Source organism: Oncorhynchus mykiss, chromosome 3 (genome assembly GCF_013265735.2).
Source record: "Oncorhynchus mykiss isolate Arlee chromosome 3, USDA_OmykA_1.1, whole genome shotgun sequence".
NCBI lineage: Eukaryota > Metazoa > Chordata > Actinopteri > Salmoniformes > Salmonidae > Oncorhynchus > Oncorhynchus mykiss.
In genome coordinates, this window is record NC_048567.1 from 9,254,524 (window position 1) to 9,274,876 (window position 20,353).

Below are 20,353 nucleotides of genomic sequence, written 5' to 3' on the forward strand. Positions count from 1 at the left end.
CCCTGTCTTCATGGTGATCTATATAACCTACAGGACAACATAACCCTGTCTTCATGGTGATCTATATAAACTACAGGACAACATAACCTAGGGTCTTCACGGTGATCTATATAAACTACAGGACAACATAACCTAGGGTCCTCATTGGTGATCTAAAAAAACTACAGGACAACATAACCTAGGGTCTTCATGGTGATCTATATAAACTACAGAACAACATAACCCTGTCTTCATGGTGATCTATATAAACTACAGGACAACATAACCCTGTCTTCATGGTGATCTATATAAACTACAGGACAACATAACCCTGTCTTCATGGTGATCTATATAAACTACAGGACATCATAACCTAGGGTCTTCATGGTGATCTATATACACTACAGGACAAAATAACCCTGTCTTCATGGTGATCTATATAAACTACAGGACAACATAACCTAGGGTCTTCATGGTGATCTAAATAAACTACAGGACAACATAGCCCCGTCTTCATGGTGATCTATATAAACTACAGGACAACATAACCTAGGGTCTTCATGGTGATCTATATAAACTACAGGACAACATAACCTAGGGTCTTCATGGTGATCTATATAAACTACAGGACAACATAACCTAGGGACTTCATGGTGATCTATATAAATTACAGGACAACATAACCTAGGGTCTTCATGGTGATCTATATAAACTACAGGACAACATAGCCCCGTCTTCATGGTGATCTATATAAACTACAGGACAACATAGCCCTGTCTTCATGGTGATCTATATAAACTACAGGACAACATAACCCTGTCTTCATGGTGATCTATATAAACTACAGGACAACATAACCTAGGGTCTTCATGGTGATCTCTATAAACTACAGGACAACATAACCCTGTCTTCATGGTGATCTATATAGACTACAGGACAACATAACCTAGGGTCTTCATGGTGATCTATATAAACTACAGGACAACATAACCTAGGGTCTTCATGGTGATCTATATAAACTACAGGACAACAAAACCTAGTGTCTTCATGGTGACCTATATAAACTACAGGACAACATAACAATATCTTCATGGTGATCTATATAAACTACAGGAAAACATAACCCTGTCTTCATGGTGATCTATATAAACTACAGGACAACAAAACCTAGGGTCTTCATGGTGATCTATATAAACTACAGGACAACATAACCCTGTCTTCATGGTGATCTATATAAACTACAGGACAACAAAACCTAGGGTCTTCATGGTGATCTATATAGACTACAGGACAACATAACCCTGTCTTCATGGTGATCTATATAAACTACAGGACATCATAACCCTGTCTTCACGGTGATCTATATAGACTACAGGACAACATAACCTAGGGTCTTCATGGTGATCAATATAAACTACAGGACATCATAACCTAGGGTCTTCATGGTGATCTATATAGACTACAGGACATCATAACCTAGGGTCTTCATGGTGATCTATATAGACTACAGGACAACATAACCTAGGGTCTTCATGGTGATCTATATAGACTACAGGACATCATAACCTAAGGTCTTCATGGTGATCTCTTTAAACTACAGGACAACATAACCCTGTCTTCATGGTGATCTATATAGACTACAGGACAACATAACCTAGGGTCTTCATGGTGATCTATATAGACTACAGGACAACATAGCCTAGGGTCTTCATGGTGATCTATATAAACTACAGGACAACATAACCTAGGGTCTTCATGGTGATCTATATAAACTACAGGACAACAAAACCTAGTGTCTTCATGGTGACCTATAAAAACTACAGGACAACATAACAATGTCTTCATGGTGATCTATATAAACTACAGGAAAACATAACCCTGTCTTCATGGTGATCTATATAAACTACAGGACAACAAAACCTAGGGTCTTCATGGTGATCTATATAAACTACAGGACAACATAACCCTGTCTTCGTGGTGATGTATATAAACTACAGGACAACATAACCTAGGGTCTTCATGGTGATCTATATAAACTACAGGACAACAAAACCTAGGGTCTTCATGGTGATCTATATAAACTACAGGACATCATAACCCTGTCTTCGTGGTGATCTATATAGACTACAGGACAACATAACCTAGGGCCTTCATGGTGATCTATATAGAATACAGGACAACATAGCCCTGTCTTCATGGTGATCTATATAAACTACAGGACATCATAACCTAGGGTCTTCATGGTGATCTATATAGACTACAGGACAACATAACCCTGTCTTCATGGTGATCTATATAAACTACAGGACAACATAACCTAGGGTCTTCATGGTGATCTATATAGACTACAGGACATCATAACCTAGGGTCTTCATGGTGATCAATATAAACTACAGGACATCATAACCTAGGGTATTCATGGTGATCTATATAGACTACAGGACATCATAACCTAGGGTCTTCATGGTGATCTATATAAACTACAGGACATCATAACCTAGGGTCTTCATGGTGATCTATATAGACTACAGGACAACATAACCCTGTCTTCATGGTGATCTATATAAACTACAGGACATCATAACCTAGGGTCTTCATGGTGATCTATATAGACTACAGAACAACATAGCCCTGTCTTCATGGTGATCTATATAAACTACAGGACATCATAACCCTGTCTTCATGGTGATCTATATAGACTACAGGACAACATAACCCTGTCTTCATGGTGATCTATATAGACTACAGGACAACATAACCTAGGGTCTTCATGGTGATCTATATAGACTACAGGACAACATAACCCTGTCTTCATGGTGATCTATATAGACTACAGGACATCATAACCTAGGATCTTCATGGTGATCTATATAGACTACAGGACATCATAACCTAGGGTATTCATGGTGATCTATATAGACTACAGGACATCATAACCTAGGGTCTTCATGGTGATCTATATACACTACAGGACAACATAACCTAGGGTCTTCATGGTGATCTATATAGACTACAGGACACCATAACCCTGTCTTCATGGTGATCTATATAAACTACAGGACATCATAACCTAGGGTCTTCATGGTGATCTATATAAACTACAGGACATCATAACCTAGGGTCTTCATGGTGATCTATATAGACTACAGGACATCATAACCTAGGGTCTTCATGGTGATCTATATAGACTACAGGACAACATAACCTAGGGTCTTCATGGTGATCTATATAGACTACAGGACATCATAACCTAGGGTATTCATGGTGATCTATATAGACTACAGGACATCATAACCTAGGGTCTTCATGGTGATCTATATAGACTACAGGACAACAAAACCTAGGGTCTTCATGGTGATCTATATAAACTACAGGACAACATAACCCTGTCTTCATGGTGATCTATATAAACTATAGGACAACATAACCCTGTCTTCATGGTGATCTATATAAACTACAGGACAACATAACCCTGTCTTCATGGTGATCTATATAAACTACAGGACATCATAACCTAGGGTCTTCATGGTGATCTATATAAACTACAGGACAACATAACCCTGTCTTCATGGTGATCTATACAAACTATAGGACAACATAACCCTGTCTTCATGGTGATCTATATAAACTACAGGACATCATAACCTAGGGTCTTCATGGTGATCTATATAGACTACAGGACAACAAAACCTAAGGTCTTCATGGTGATCTATATAGACTACAGGACATCATAACCTAGGGTATTCATGGTGATCTATATAGACTAGAGGACATCATAACCTAGGGTCTTCATGGTGATCTATATAAACTACAGGACAACAAAACCTAAGGTCTTCATGGTGATCTATATAAACTACAGGACAACAAAACCTAGGGTCTTCATGGTGATCTATATAAACTACAGGACATCATAACCTAGGGTCTTCATGGTGATCTATATAGACTACAGGACAACATAACCCTGTCTTCATGGTGATCTATATAAACTACAGGACAACATAACCTAGGGTCTTCATGGTGATCTATATAGACTACAGGACATCATAACCTAGGGTCTTCATGGTGATCAATATAAACTACAGGACATCATAACCTAGGGTATTCATGGTGATCTATATTGACTACAGGACATCATAACCTAGGGTCTTCATGGTGATCTATATAAACTACAGGACATCATAACCTAGGGTCTTCATGGTGATCTATATAGACTACAGGACAACATAACCCTGTCTTCATGGTGATCTATATAGACTACAGGACAACATAACCTAGGGTCTTCATGGTGATCTATATAGACTACAGGACAACATAACCCTGTCTTCATGGTGATCTATATAGACTACAGGACATCATAACCTAGGATCTTCATGGTGATCTATATAGACTACAGGACATCATAACCTAGGGTATTCATGGTGATCTATATAGACTACAGGACATCATAACCTAGGGTCTTCATGGTGATCTATATACACTACAGGACAACATAACCTAGGGTCTTCATGGTGATCTATATAGACTACAGGACAACATAACCCTGTCTTCATGGTTATCTATATAAACTACAGGACATCATAACCTAGGGTCTTCATGGTGATCTATATAAACTACAGGACATCATAACCTAGGGTCTTCATGGTGATCTATATAGACTACAGGACATCATAACCTAGGGTCTTCATGGTGATCTATATAGACTACAGGACAACATAACCTAGGGTCTTCATGGTGATCTATATAGACTACAGGACATCATAACCTAGGGTCTTCATGGTGATCTATATAGACTACAGGACAACATAACCTAGGGTCTTCATGGTGATCTATATAGACTACAGGACATCATAACCTAGGGTCTTCATGGTGATCTATATAGACTACATGACAACATAACCTAGGGTCTTCATGGTGATCTATATAGACTACAGGACATCATAACCTAGGGTCTTCATGGTGATCTATATAGACTACAGGACAACAAAACCTAGGGTCTTCATGGTGATCTATATAAACTACAGGACAACATAACCCTGTCTTCATGGTGATCTATATAAACTATAGGACAACATAACCCTGTCTTCATGGTGATCTATATAAACTACAGGACAACATAACCCTGTCTTCATGGTGATCTATATAAACTACAGGACATCATAACCTAGGGTCTTCATGGTGATCTATATAAACTACAGGACAACATAACCCTGTCTTCATGGTGATCTATATAAACTATAGGACAACATAACCCTGTCTTCATGGTGATCTATATAAACTACAGGACATCATAACCTAGGGTCTTCATGGTGATCTATATAGACTACAGGACAACAAAACCTAAGGTCTTCATGGTGATCTATATAGACTACAGGACATCATAACCTAGGGTCTTCATGGTGATCTATATAGACTACAGGACAACAAAACCTAGGGTCTTCATGGTGATCTATATAAACTACAGGACAACAAAACCTAGGGTCTTCATGGTGATCTATATAAACTACAGGACAACAAAACCTAGGGTCTTCATGGTGACCTATATAAACTACAGGACAACATAACCCTGTCTTCATGGTGATCTATATAGACTACAGGACATCATAACCTAGGGTCTTCATGGTGATCTATATAGACTACAGGACAACATAACCCTGTCTTCATGGTGATCTATATAAACTACAGGACATCATAACCTAGGGTCTTCATGGTGATCTATATAGACTACAGGACAACATCACCTAGGGTCTTCATGGTGATCTATATAGACTACAGGACATCATAACCTAGGGTATTCATGGTGATCTATATAGACTACAGGACATCATAACCTAGGGTCTTCATGGTGATCTATATAAACTACAGGACAACATAACCCTGTCTTCATGGTGATCTATATAAACTACAGGACAACATAACCTAGGGTCTTCATGGTGATCTATATACACTACAGATAAACAAAACCCTGTCTTCATGGTGATCTATATAAACTACAGAACAACATAACCCTGTCTTCATGGTGATCTATAGAAACTACAGGACAACATAAACTAGGGTCTTCATGGTGATCAATATAAACTACAGGACATCATAACCTAGGGTCTTCATGGTGATCTATATAAACTACAGGACAACATAACCCTGTCTTCATGGTGATCTATATAAACTACAGGACATCATAACCTAGGGTCTTCATGGTGATCTATATAAACTACAGGACATCATAACCTAGGGTCTTCATGGTGATCTATATAGACTACAGGACAACATAACCTAGGGTCTTCATGGTGATCTATATAGACTACAGGACAACATAACCCTGTCTTCATGGTGATCTCTATAAACTACAGGACAACATAACCCTGTCTTCATGGTGATCTATATAGACTACAGGACAACAAAACCTAGGGTCTTCATGGTGATCTATATAAACTACAGGACAACATAACCTAGGGTCTTCATGGTGATCTATATAAACTACAGGACAACAAAACCTAGTGTCTTCATGGTGACCTATATAAACTACAGGACAACATAACCCTGTCTTCATGGTGATCTATATAAACTACAGGACAACAAAACCTAGGGTCTTCATGGTGATCTATATAAACTACAGGACAACATAAGCCTGTCTTCGTGGTGATCTATATAAACTACAGGACAACAAAACCTAGGGTCTTCATGGTGATCTATATAAACTACAGGACAACATAACCCTGTCTTCATGGTGATCTATATAAACTATAGGACAACATAACCCTGTCTTCATGGTGATCTATATAAACTACAGGACAACATAACCCTGTCTTCATGGTGATCTATATAAACTACAGGACATCATAACCTAGGGTCTTCATGGTGATCTATATAAACTACAGGACAACATAACCCTGTCTTCATGGTGATCTATATAAACTATAGGACAACATAACCCTGTCTTCATGGTGATCTATATAAACTACAGGACATCATAACCTAGGGTCTTCATGGTGATCTATATAGACTACAGGACAACAAAACCTAAGGTCTTCATGGTGATCTATATAGACTACAGGACATCATAACCTAGGGTCTTCATGGTGATCTATATAGACTACAGGACAACAAAACCTAGGGTCTTCATGGTGATCTATATAAACTACAGGACAACAAAACCTAGGGTCTTCATGGTGATCTATATAAACTACAGGACAACAAAACCTAGGGTCTTCATGGTGACCTATATAAACTACAGGACAACATAACCCTGTCTTCATGGTGATCTATATAGACTACAGGACATCATAACCTAGGGTCTTCATGGTGATCTATATAGACTACAGGACAACATAACCCTGTCTTCATGGTGATCTATATAAACTACAGGACATCATAACCTAGGGTCTTCATGGTGATCTATATAGACTACAGGACAACATCACCTAGGGTCTTCATGGTGATCTATATAGACTACAGGACATCATAACCTAGGGTATTCATGGTGATCTATATAGACTACAGGACATCATAACCTAGGGTCTTCATGGTGATCTATATAAACTACAGGACAACATAACCCTGTCTTCATGGTGATCTATATAAACTACAGGACAACATAACCTAGGGTCTTCATGGTGATCTATATACACTACAGATAAACAAAACCCTGTCTTCATGGTGATCTATATAAACTACAGAACAACATAACCCTGTCTTCATGGTGATCTATAGAAACTACAGGACAACATAAACTAGGGTCTTCATGGTGATCAATATAAACTACAGGACATCATAACCTAGGGTCTTCATGGTGATCTATATAAACTACAGGACAACATAACCCTGTCTTCATGGTGATCTATATAAACTACAGGACATCATAACCTAGGGTCTTCATGGTGATCTATATAAACTACAGGACATCATAACCTAGGGTCTTCATGGTGATCTATATAGACTACAGGACAACATAACCCTGTCTTCATGGTGATCTATATAGACTACAGGACAACATAACCTAGGGTCTTCATGGTGATCTATATAGACTACAGGACAACATAACCCTGTCTTCATGGTGATCTCTATAAACTACAGGACAACATAACCCTGTCTTCATGGTGATCTATATAGACTACAGGACAACATAACCTAGGGTCTTCATGGTGATCTATATAAACTACAGGACAACATAACCTAGGGTCTTCATGGTGATCTATATAAACTACAGGACAACAAAACCTAGTGTCTTCATGGTGACCTATATAAACTACAGGACAACATAACAATGTCTTCATGGTGATCTATATAAACTACAGGACAACATAACCCTGTCTTCATGGTGATCTATATAAACTACAGGACAACAAAACCTAGGGTCTTCATGGTGATCTATATAAACTACAGGACAACATAAGCCTGTCTTCGTGGTGATCTATATAAACTACAGGACAACATAACCTAGGGTCTTCATGGTGATCTATATAAACTACAGGACATCATAACCCTGTCTTCATGGTGATCTATATAGACTACAGGACAACATAACCTAGGGCCTTCATGGTGATCTATATAGACTACAGGACAACATAACCCTGTCTTCATGGTGATCTATATAGACTACAGGACAACATAACCTAGGGTCTTCATGGTGATCTATATAGACTACAGGACAACATAACCCTGTCTTCATGGTGATCTATATAAACTACAGGACATCATAACCCTGTCTTCATGGTGATCTATATAGACTACAGGACAACATAACCTAGGGTCTTCATGGTGATCTATATAGACTACAGGACATCATAACCTAGGGTCTTCATGGTGATCAATATAAACTACAGGACATCATAACCTAGGGTCTTCATGGTGATCTATATAGACTACAGGACATCATAACCTAGGGTCTTCATGGTGATCTATATAAACTACAGGACATCATAACCGAGGGTCTTCATGGTGATCTATATAGACTACAGGACAACATAGCCCTGTCTTCATGGTGATCTATATAAACTACAGGACATCATAACCTAGGGTCTTCATGGTGATCTATATAGACTACAGGACAACATAGACCTGTCTTCATGGTGATCTATATAAACTACAGGACATCATAACCTAGGGTCTTCATGGTGATCTATATAGACTACAGGACAACATAACCCTGTCTTCATGGTGATCTATATAGACTACAGGACAACATAACCTAGGGTCTTCATGGTGATCTATATAGACTACAGGACAACATAACCCTGTCTTCATGGTGATCTATATAGACTACAGGACATCATAACCTAGGATCTTCATGGTGATCTATATAGACTTCAGGACATCATAACCTAGGGTATTCATGGTGATCTATATAGACTACAGGACATCATAACCTAGGGTCTTCATGGTGATCTATATACACTACAGGACAACATAACCTAGGGTCTTCATGGTGATCTATATAGACTACAGGACAACATAACCCTGTCTTCATGGTGATCTATATAAACTACAGGACATCATAACCTAGGGTCTTCATGGTGATCTATATAAACTACAGGACATCATAACCTAGGGTCTTCATGGTGATCTATATAGACTACAGGACATCATAACCTAGGGTCTTCATGGTGATCTATATAGACTACAGGACAACATAACCTATGGTCTTCATGGTGATCTATATAGACTACAGGACATCATAACCTAGGGTATTCATGGTGATCTATATAGACTACAGGACATCATAACCTAGGGTCTTCATGGTGATCTATATAGACTACAGGACATCATAACCTAGGGTATTCATGGTGATCTATATAGACTACAGGACAACAAAACCTAGGGTCTTCATGGTGATCTATATAAACTACAGGACAACATAACCCTGTCTTCATGGTGATCTATATAAACTATAGGACAACATAACCATGTCTTTATGGTGATCTATATAAACTACAGGACAACATAACCCTGTCTTCATGGTGATCTATAGAAACTACAGGACAACATAAACTAGGGTCTTCATGGTGATCAATATAAACTACAGGACATCATAACCTAGGGTCTTCATGGTGATCTATATAAACTACAGGACAACATAACCCTGTCTTCATGGTGATCTATATAAACTACAGGACATCATAACCTAGGGTCTTCATGGTGATCTATATAAACTACAGGACATCATAACCTAGGGTCTTCATGGTGATCTATATAGACTACAGGACAACATAACCCTGTCTTCATGGTGATCTATATAGACTACAGGACAACATAACCTAGGGTCTTCATGGTGATCTATATAGACTACAGGACAACATAACCCTGTCTTCATGGTGATCTCTATAAACTACAGGACAACATAACCCTGTCTTCATGGTGATCTATATAGACTACAGGACAACATAACCTAGGGTCTTCATGGTGATCTATATAAACTACAGGACAACATAACCTAGGGTCTTCATGGTGATCTATATAAACTACAGGACAACAAAACCTAGTGTCTTCATGGTGACCTATATAAACTACAGGACAACATAACAATGTCTTCATGGTGATCTATATAAACTACAGGACAACATAACCCTGTCTTCATGGTGATCTATATAAACTACAGGACAACAAAACCTAGGGTCTTCATGGTGATCTATATAAACTACAGGACAACATAAGCCTGTCTTCGTGGTGATCTATATAAACTACAGGACAACATAACCTAGGGTCTTCATGGTGATCTATATAAACTACAGGACATCATAACCCTGTCTTCATGGTGATCTATATAGACTACAGGACAACATAACCTAGGGCCTTCATGGTGATCTATATAGACTACAGGACAACATAACCCTGTCTTCATGGTGATCTATATAGACTACAGGACAACATAACCTAGGGTCTTCATGGTGATCTATATAGACTACAGGACAACATAACCCTGTCTTCATGGTGATCTATATAAACTACAGGACATCATAACCCTGTCTTCATGGTGATCTATATAGACTACAGGACAACATAACCTAGGGTCTTCATGGTGATCTATATAGACTACAGGACATCATAACCTAGGGTCTTCATGGTGATCAATATAAACTACAGGACATCATAACCTAGGGTCTTCATGGTGATCTATATAGACTACAGGACATCATAACCTAGGGTCTTCATGGTGATCTATATAAACTACAGGACATCATAACCGAGGGTCTTCATGGTGATCTATATAGACTACAGGACAACATAGCCCTGTCTTCATGGTGATCTATATAAACTACAGGACATCATAACCTAGGGTCTTCATGGTGATCTATATAGACTACAGGACAACATAGACCTGTCTTCATGGTGATCTATATAAACTACAGGACATCATAACCTAGGGTCTTCATGGTGATCTATATAGACTACAGGACAACATAACCCTGTCTTCATGGTGATCTATATAGACTACAGGACAACATAACCTAGGGTCTTCATGGTGATCTATATAGACTACAGGACAACATAACCCTGTCTTCATGGTGATCTATATAGACTACAGGACATCATAACCTAGGATCTTCATGGTGATCTATATAGACTTCAGGACATCATAACCTAGGGTATTCATGGTGATCTATATAGACTACAGGACATCATAACCTAGGGTCTTCATGGTGATCTATATACACTACAGGACAACATAACCTAGGGTCTTCATGGTGATCTATATAGACTACAGGACAACATAACCCTGTCTTCATGGTGATCTATATAAACTACAGGACATCATAACCTAGGGTCTTCATGGTGATCTATATAAACTACAGGACATCATAACCTAGGGTCTTCATGGTGATCTATATAGACTACAGGACATCATAACCTAGGGTCTTCATGGTGATCTATATAGACTACAGGACAACATAACCTAGGGTCTTCATGGTGATCTATATAGACTACAGGACATCATAACCTAGGGTATTCATGGTGATCTATATAGACTACAGGACATCGTAACCTAGGGTCTTCATGGTGATCTATATAGACTACAGGACATCATAACCTAGGGTATTCATGGTGATCTATATAGACTACAGGACAACAAAACCTAGGGTCTTCATGGTGATCTATATAAACTACAGGACAACATAACCCTGTCTTCATGGTGATCTATATAAACTATAGGACAACATAACCATGTCTTTATGGTGATCTATATAAACTACAGGACAACATAACCCTGTCTTCATGGTGATCTATATAAACTACAGGACATCATAACCTAGGGTCTTCATGGTGATCTATATAAACTACAGGACAACATAACCCTGTCTTCATGGTGATCTATATAAACTATAGGACAACATAACCTAGGGTCTTCATGGTGATCTATATAAACTACAGGACATCATAACCTAGGGTATTCATGGTGATCTATATAGACTACAGGACATCATAACCTAGGGTATTCATGGTGATCTATATAGACTACAGGACAACAAAACCTAGGGTCTTCATGGTGATCTATATAAACTACAGGACAACATAACCCTGTCTTCATGGTGATCTATATAAACTATAGGACAACATAACCATGTCTTTATGGTGATCTATATAAACTACAGGACAACATAACCCTGTCTTCATGGTGATCTATATAAACTACAGGACATCATAACCTAGGGTCTTCATGGTGATCTATATAAACTACAGGACAACATAACCTAGGGTCTTCATGGTGATCTATATAGACTACAGGACATCATAACTAAGGGTCTTCATGGTGATCTATATAAACTACAGGACATCATAACCTAGGGTATTCATGGTTATCTATATAGACTACAGGACATCATAACCTAGGGTCTTCATGGTGATCTATATAGACTACAGGACAACAAAACCTAGGGTCTTCATGGTGATCTATATAGACTACAGGACATCATAACCTAGGGTATTCATGGTGATCTATATAGACTACAGGACATCATAACCTAGGGTCTTCATGGTGATCTATATAGACTACAGGACAACAAAACCTAGGGTCTTCATGGTGATCTATATAAACTACAGGACAACAAAACCTAGGGTCTTCATGGTGATCTATATAAACTACAGGACAACACAACCTAGGGTCTTCATGGTGACCTATATAAACTACAGGACAACATAACCCTGTCTTCATGGTGATCTATATAGACTACAGGACATCATAACCTAGGGTCTTCATGGTGATCTATATAGACTACAGGACAACATAACCCTGTCTTCATGGTGATCTATATAAACTACAGGACATCATAACCTAGGGTCTTCATGGTGATCTTTATAGACTACAGGACAACATCACCTAGGGTCTTCATGGTGATCTATATAAACTACAGGACAACATAACCCTGTCTTCATGGTGATCTATATAAACTACAGGACAACATAACCTAGGGTCTTCATGGTGATCTATATAGACTACAGGACATCATAACCTAGGGTCTTCATGGTGATCTATATAAACTACAGAACATCATAACCTAGGGTCTTCATGGTGATCTATATAGACTACAGGACAACATCACCTAGGGTCTTCATGGTGATCTATATAAACTACAGGACAACATAACCCTGTCTTCATGGTGATCTATATAAACTACAGGACAACATAACCCTGTCTTCATGGTGATCTATATAAACTACAGGACATCATAACCTAGGGTCTTCATGGTGATCTATATAAACTACAGGACATCATAACCTAGGGTCTTCATGGTGATCTATTTAGACTACAGGACATCATAACCTAGGGTCTTCATGGTGATCTATATAAACTACAGGACATCATAACCTAGGGTCTTCATGGTGATCTATATAGACTACAGGACAACATAGCCCTGTCTTCATGGTGATCTATATAAACTACAGGACATCATAACCTAGGGTCTTCATGGTGATCTATATAGACTACAGGACATCATAACCTAGGCTCTTCATGGTGTTCTATATACACTACCAGACAACATAGCCTTGTCTTCATTGTGATCTATATAAACTACAGAACAACATAACCCTGTCTTCATGGTGATCTATATAAACTACAGGACAACATAACCATGTCTTCATGGTGATCTATATAAACTACAGGACAACATAACAATGTCTTCATGGTGATCTATATAAACTACAGGACAACATAACCCTGTCTTCATGGTGATCTATATAGACTACAGGACAACATAACCCTGTCTTCATGGTGATCTATATAAACTACAGGACAACATAACCCTGTCTTCATGGTGATCTATATAAACTATAGGACAACATAACCCTGTCTTCATGGTGATCTATATAAACTACAGGACATTATAACCTAGGGTCTTCATGGTGATCTATATAGACTACAGGACAACATCACCTAGGGTCTTCATGGTGATCTATATAAACTACAGGACAACAAAACCTAGGGTCTTCATGGTGATCTATATAAACTACAGGACAACAAAACCTAGGGTCTTCATGGTGACCTATATAAACTACAGGACAACATAACCCTGTCTTCATGGTGATCTATATAGACTACAGGACATCATAACCTAGGGTCTTCATGGTGATCTATATAGAATACAGGACAACATAACCCTGTCTTCATGGTGATCTATATAAACTACAGGACATCATAACCTAGGGTCTTCATGGTGATCTATATAGACTACAGGACAACATCACCTAGGGTCTTCATGGTGATCTATATAAACTACAGGACAACATAACCCTGTCTTCATGGTGATCTATATAAACTACAGGACAACATAACCTAGGGTCTTCATGGTGATCTATATAGACTACAGGACATCATAACCTAGGGTCTTCATGGTGATCTATATAAACTACAGGACATCATAACCTAGGGTCTTCATGGTGATCTATATAGACTACAGGACATCATAACCTAGGGTCTTCATGGTGATCTATATAAACTACAGGACATCATAACCTAGGGTCTTCATGGTGATCTATATAGACTACAGGACAACATAGCCCTGTCTTCATGGTGATCTATATAAACTACAGGACATCATAACCTAGGGTCTTCATGGTGATCTATATAGACTACAGGACATGATAACCTAGGCTCTTCACGGTGATCTATATACACTACCCGACAACATAGCCTTGTCTTCATTGTGATCTATATAAACTACAGAACAACATAACCCTGTCTTCATGGTGATCTATATAAACTACAGGACAACATAACCCTGTCTTCATGGTGATCTATATAGACTACAGGACAACATAACCCTGTCTTCATGGTGATCTTTATAAACTACAGGACAACATAACCTAGGGTCTTCATGGTGATCTATATAGACTACAGGACATCATAACCTAGGGTCTTCATGGTGATCTATATAAACTACAGGACAACAAAACCTAGGGTCTTCATGGTGACCTATATAAACTACAGGACAACATAACCCTGTCTTCATGGTGATCTATATAGACTACAGGACATCATAACCTAGGGTCTTCATGGTGATCTATATAGACTACAGGACAACATAACCCTGTCTTCATGGTGATCTATATAAACTACAGGACATCATAACCTAGGGTCTTCATGGTGATCTATATAGACTACAGGACAACATCACCTAGGGTCTTCATGGTGATCTATATAAACTACAGGACAACATAACCCTGTCTTCATGGTGATCTATATAAACTACAGGACAACATAACCTAGGGTCTTCATGGTGATCTATATAGACTACAGGACATCATAACCTAGGGTCTTCATGGTGATCTATATAAACTACAGGACATCATAACCTAGGGTCTTCATGGTGATCTATATAGACTACAGGACATCATAACCTAGGGTCTTCATGGTGATCTATATAAACTACAGGACATCATAACCTAGGGTCTTCATGGTGATCTATTTAGACTACAGGACATCATAACCTAGGGTCTTCATGGTGATCTATATAAACTACAGGACATCATAACCTAGGGTCTTCATGGTGATCTATATAGACTACAGGACAACATAGCCCTGTCTTCATGGTGATCTATATAAACTACAGGACATCATAACCTAGGGTCTTCATGGTGATCTATATAGACTACAGGACATCATAACCTAGGCTCTTCATGGTGATCTATATACACTACCCGACAACATAGCCTTGTCTTCATTGTGATCTATATAAACTACAGAACAACATAACCCTGTCTTCATGGTGATCTATATAAACTACAGGACAACATAACCATGTCTTCATGGTGATCTATATAAACTACAGGACAACATAACAATGTCTTCATGGTGATCTATATAAACTACAGGACAACATAACCCTGTCTTCATGGTGATCTATATAGACTACAGGACAACATAACCCTGTCTTCATGGTGATCTATATAAACTACAGGACAACATAACCCTGTCTTCATGGTGATCTATATAAACTATAGGACAACATAACCCTGTCTTCATGGTGATCTATATAAACTACAGGACAACATAACCCTGTCTTCATGGTGATCTATATAGATTACAGGACATCATAACCTAGGGTCTTCATGGTGATCTATATAAACTACAGGACATTATAACCTAGGGTCTTCATGGTGATCTATATAGACTACAGGACAACATCACCTAGGGTCTTCATGGTGATCTATATAAACTACAGGACAACAAAACCTAGGGTCTTCATGGTGATCTATATAAACTACAGGACAACAAAACCTAGGGTCTTCATGGTGACCTATATAAACTACAGGACAACATAACCCTGTCTTCATGGTGATCTATATAGACTACAGGACATCATAACCTAGGGTCTTCATGGTGATCTATATAGACTACAGGACAACATAACCCTGTCTTCATGGTGATCTATATAAACTACAGGACATCATAACCTAGGGTCTTCATGGTGATCTATATAGACTACAGGACAACATCACCTAGGGTCTTCATGGTGATCTATATAAACTACAGGACAACATAACCCTGTCTTCATGGTGATCTATATAAACTACAGGACAACATAACCTAGGGTCTTCATGGTGATCTATATAGACTACAGGACATCATATCCTAGGGTCTTCATGGTGATCTATATAAACTACAGGACATCATAACCTAGGGTCTTCATGGTGATCTATATAGACTACAGGACATCATAACCTAGGGTCTTCATGGTGATCTATATAAACTACAGGACATCATAACCTAGGGTCTTCATGGTGATCTATATAGACTACAGGACAACATAGCCCTGTCTTCATGGTGATCTATATAAACTACAGGACATCATAACCTAGGGTCTTCATGGTGATCTATATAGACTACAGGACATGATAACCTAGGCTCTTCACGGTGATCTATATACACTACCCGACAACATAGCCTTGTCTTCATTGTGATCTATATAAACTACAGAACAACATAACCCTGTCTTCATGGTGATCTATATAAACTACAGGACAACATAACCCTGTCTTCATGGTGATCTATATAGACTACAGGACAACATAACCCTGTCTTCATGGTGATCTTTATAAACTACAGAACAACATAACCCTGTCTTCATGGTGATCTATATAAACTACAGGACAACATAACCTAGGGTCTTCATGGTGATCTATATAAACTACAGGACAACATAACCTAGGGTCTTCATGGTGATCTATATAAACTACAGGACATCATAACCTAGGGTCTTCATGGTGATCTATATAAACTACAGGACATCATAACCTAGGGTCTTCATGGTGATCTATATAGACTACAGGACAACATAACCTAGGGTCTTCATGGTGATCTATATAAACTACAGGACAACATAACAATGTCTTCATGGTGATCTATATAAACTACAGAACAACATAACCCTGTCTTCATGGTGATCTATATAGACTACAGGACAACATAACCCTGTCTTCATGGTGATCTATATAAACTACAGGACAACATAATTTAGGGTCTTCATGGTGATCTATATAGACTACAGGACAACATAACCCTGTCTTCATGGTGATCTATATAAACTACAGGACAACATAACCCTGTCTTGATGGTGATCTATATAGACTACAGGACAACATAACCCTGTCTTCATGGTGATCTATATAAACTACAGGACAACATAACCCTGTCTTCATGGTGATCTATATAAACTACAGGACAACATAACCCTGTCTTCATGGTGATCTTTATAAACTACAGAACAACATAACCCTGTCTTCATGGTGATCTATATAAACTACAGAACAACATAACCCTGTCTTCATGGTGATCTATATAAACTACAGAACAACATAACCCTGTCTTCATGGTGATCTATAAAAACTACAGGACAACATAATTTAGGGTCTTCATGGTGATCTATATAGACTACAGGACAACATAACCCTGTCTTCATGGTGATCTATATAGACTACAGGACATCATAACCTAGGGTCTTCATGGTGATCTATAAAAACTACAGGACAACAAAACCTAGGGTCTTCATGGTGATCTATATAAACTACAGGACAACATAACCCTGTCTTCATGGTGATCTATATAGACTACAGGACAACATAACCCTGTCTTCATGGTGATCTATATAAACTACAGAACAACATAACCCTGTCTTCATGGTGATCTATAAAAACTACAGGACAACATAATTTAGGGTCTTCATGGTGATCTATATAGACTACAGGACAACATAACCCTGTCTTCATGGTGATCTATATAAACTACAGGACAACATAACCCTGTCTTGATGGTGATCTATATAGACTACAGGACAACATAACCCTATCTTCATGGTGATCTTTATAAACTACAGAACAACATAACCCTGTCTTCATGGTGATCTATATAAACTACAGGACAACATAACCTAGGGTCTTCATGGAGATCTATATAAACTACAGGACAACATAACCTAGGGTCTTCATGGTGATCTATATAAACTACAGGACATCATAACCTAGGGTCTTCATGGTGATCTATATAAACTACAGGACATCATAACCTAGGGTCTTCATGGTGATCTATATAAACTACAGGACAACATAACAATGTCTTCATGGTGATCTATATAAACTACAGAACAACATAACATAATCTAGGGTCTTCATGGTGATCTATATAGACTACAGGACAACATAACCCTGTCTTCATGGTGATCTATATAAACTACAGGACAACATAACCCTGTCTTGATGGTGATCTATATACACTACAGGACAACATAGCCTAGGGCCATTGAGACATCTATATGTAACACAGGAGCAAAGAAATATATCTTCTGATTTAATCAACAAAAATGTGTGTGTGTTTAAGTGTGTGTGTGGGTGTGTGTGTTTAAGTGTGTGTGTGTGTGTGTGTGTGTGTGTGTGTGTGTGTGTGTGTGTGTGTGTGTGTGTGTGTGTGTGGGGAATGTGCGTGTGTGTATAAGTGTGTCCTACTCACATATAGAGTCAGTTGTGTGGTGGTGGGTCCTGGAGCTCTAAGGGTCTCTCCTCTGTCCTCCTGCCCATCAGAGAGAGCCCTGGGGCGGGTGTAGGTGAAGGTAGTCCCCCCTGCCTCGTAGTCTCCTGGAGGATCCACCGCCCAGCGCCCATTCACTACTGATACACCTGTACCACTACGTAGGGCTGGGAGGGAGGGAGGGAGGGAGGGAGGGAGGGAGGGAGGGAGGGAGGGAGGGAGGGAGGGAGGGATGGATAGAGAGAAAGGAGGAATGGTTGAGAGAAGGGGGAGGAAAGGGGAGGACGAAGGGAGGGTTTGGGTATGGTTTTCTTTTAAAGTCATGTTCAGTCTGCAAACCAGTCAATTCCTCTAAAAAGACACACACACACATTAGACACACACAGACACACACAAACATAGTCTCAGACACATACACATTAGACACACACAGACACTGACATACTCATGAAGACAGACACACGAACCGCACACACACACATACACACAAACTACACACACACACACAGTTTAGTATCATTAACAGACAGCAGACAGTGGGTAGACAGACACATGGTGTCTCTGCTCTAGGCCTCTAAGGACTGTAACAATAGCAGCTTTATCTGAGGTTAGTCTGCCAGGCCAAAGAATTCACACCAGACTCCCAGGCCAACATAACAATGCCAATCCAGCACACACACATTCACTGGCCAAATGACATTATCAAATCTACATCTCTTCTCAGGCTCCAACGACTGGACTGGCATTGTTATGTTGGCCTGGGAGTCTGGTGTGAATTCTAGACCACACTAGTAGTGGTCTTCAGCTTGGTTTACCATCTCTATCTCTAGCCTGTGTGTGTTACCCAGGTAGTTGGAGCTGGCGTGTCTCTCTGTGATGTTGATGGCAGTAGCTCCTGGGGGGATGTCCAGAATTCTGTGGTAA

General features: G+C 38.9%; 1 protein-coding gene across 2 annotated transcripts in view; it reads right to left on the minus strand.

Moving 5' to 3' along the window:
- Positions 1-20,353, minus strand: part of LOC110508538 (thrombospondin type-1 domain-containing protein 4-like) — a 99,889-nt gene that overhangs the window by 21,075 nt on the left and 58,461 nt on the right. For both annotated transcript variants that reach the window (XM_036968118.1, XM_036968114.1), the window contains exons 7-8: positions 20,274-20,353; positions 19,412-19,596 (exon numbers count right to left, since the gene is read on the minus strand). The exon at positions 20,274-20,353 is cut by the window's right edge and continues 125 nt beyond it. In XM_036968118.1, coding sequence (XP_036824013.1) covers positions 19,412-19,596; positions 20,274-20,353 — 265 coding nt within the window. The remainder of the gene's footprint in view (positions 1-19,411; positions 19,597-20,273) is intronic.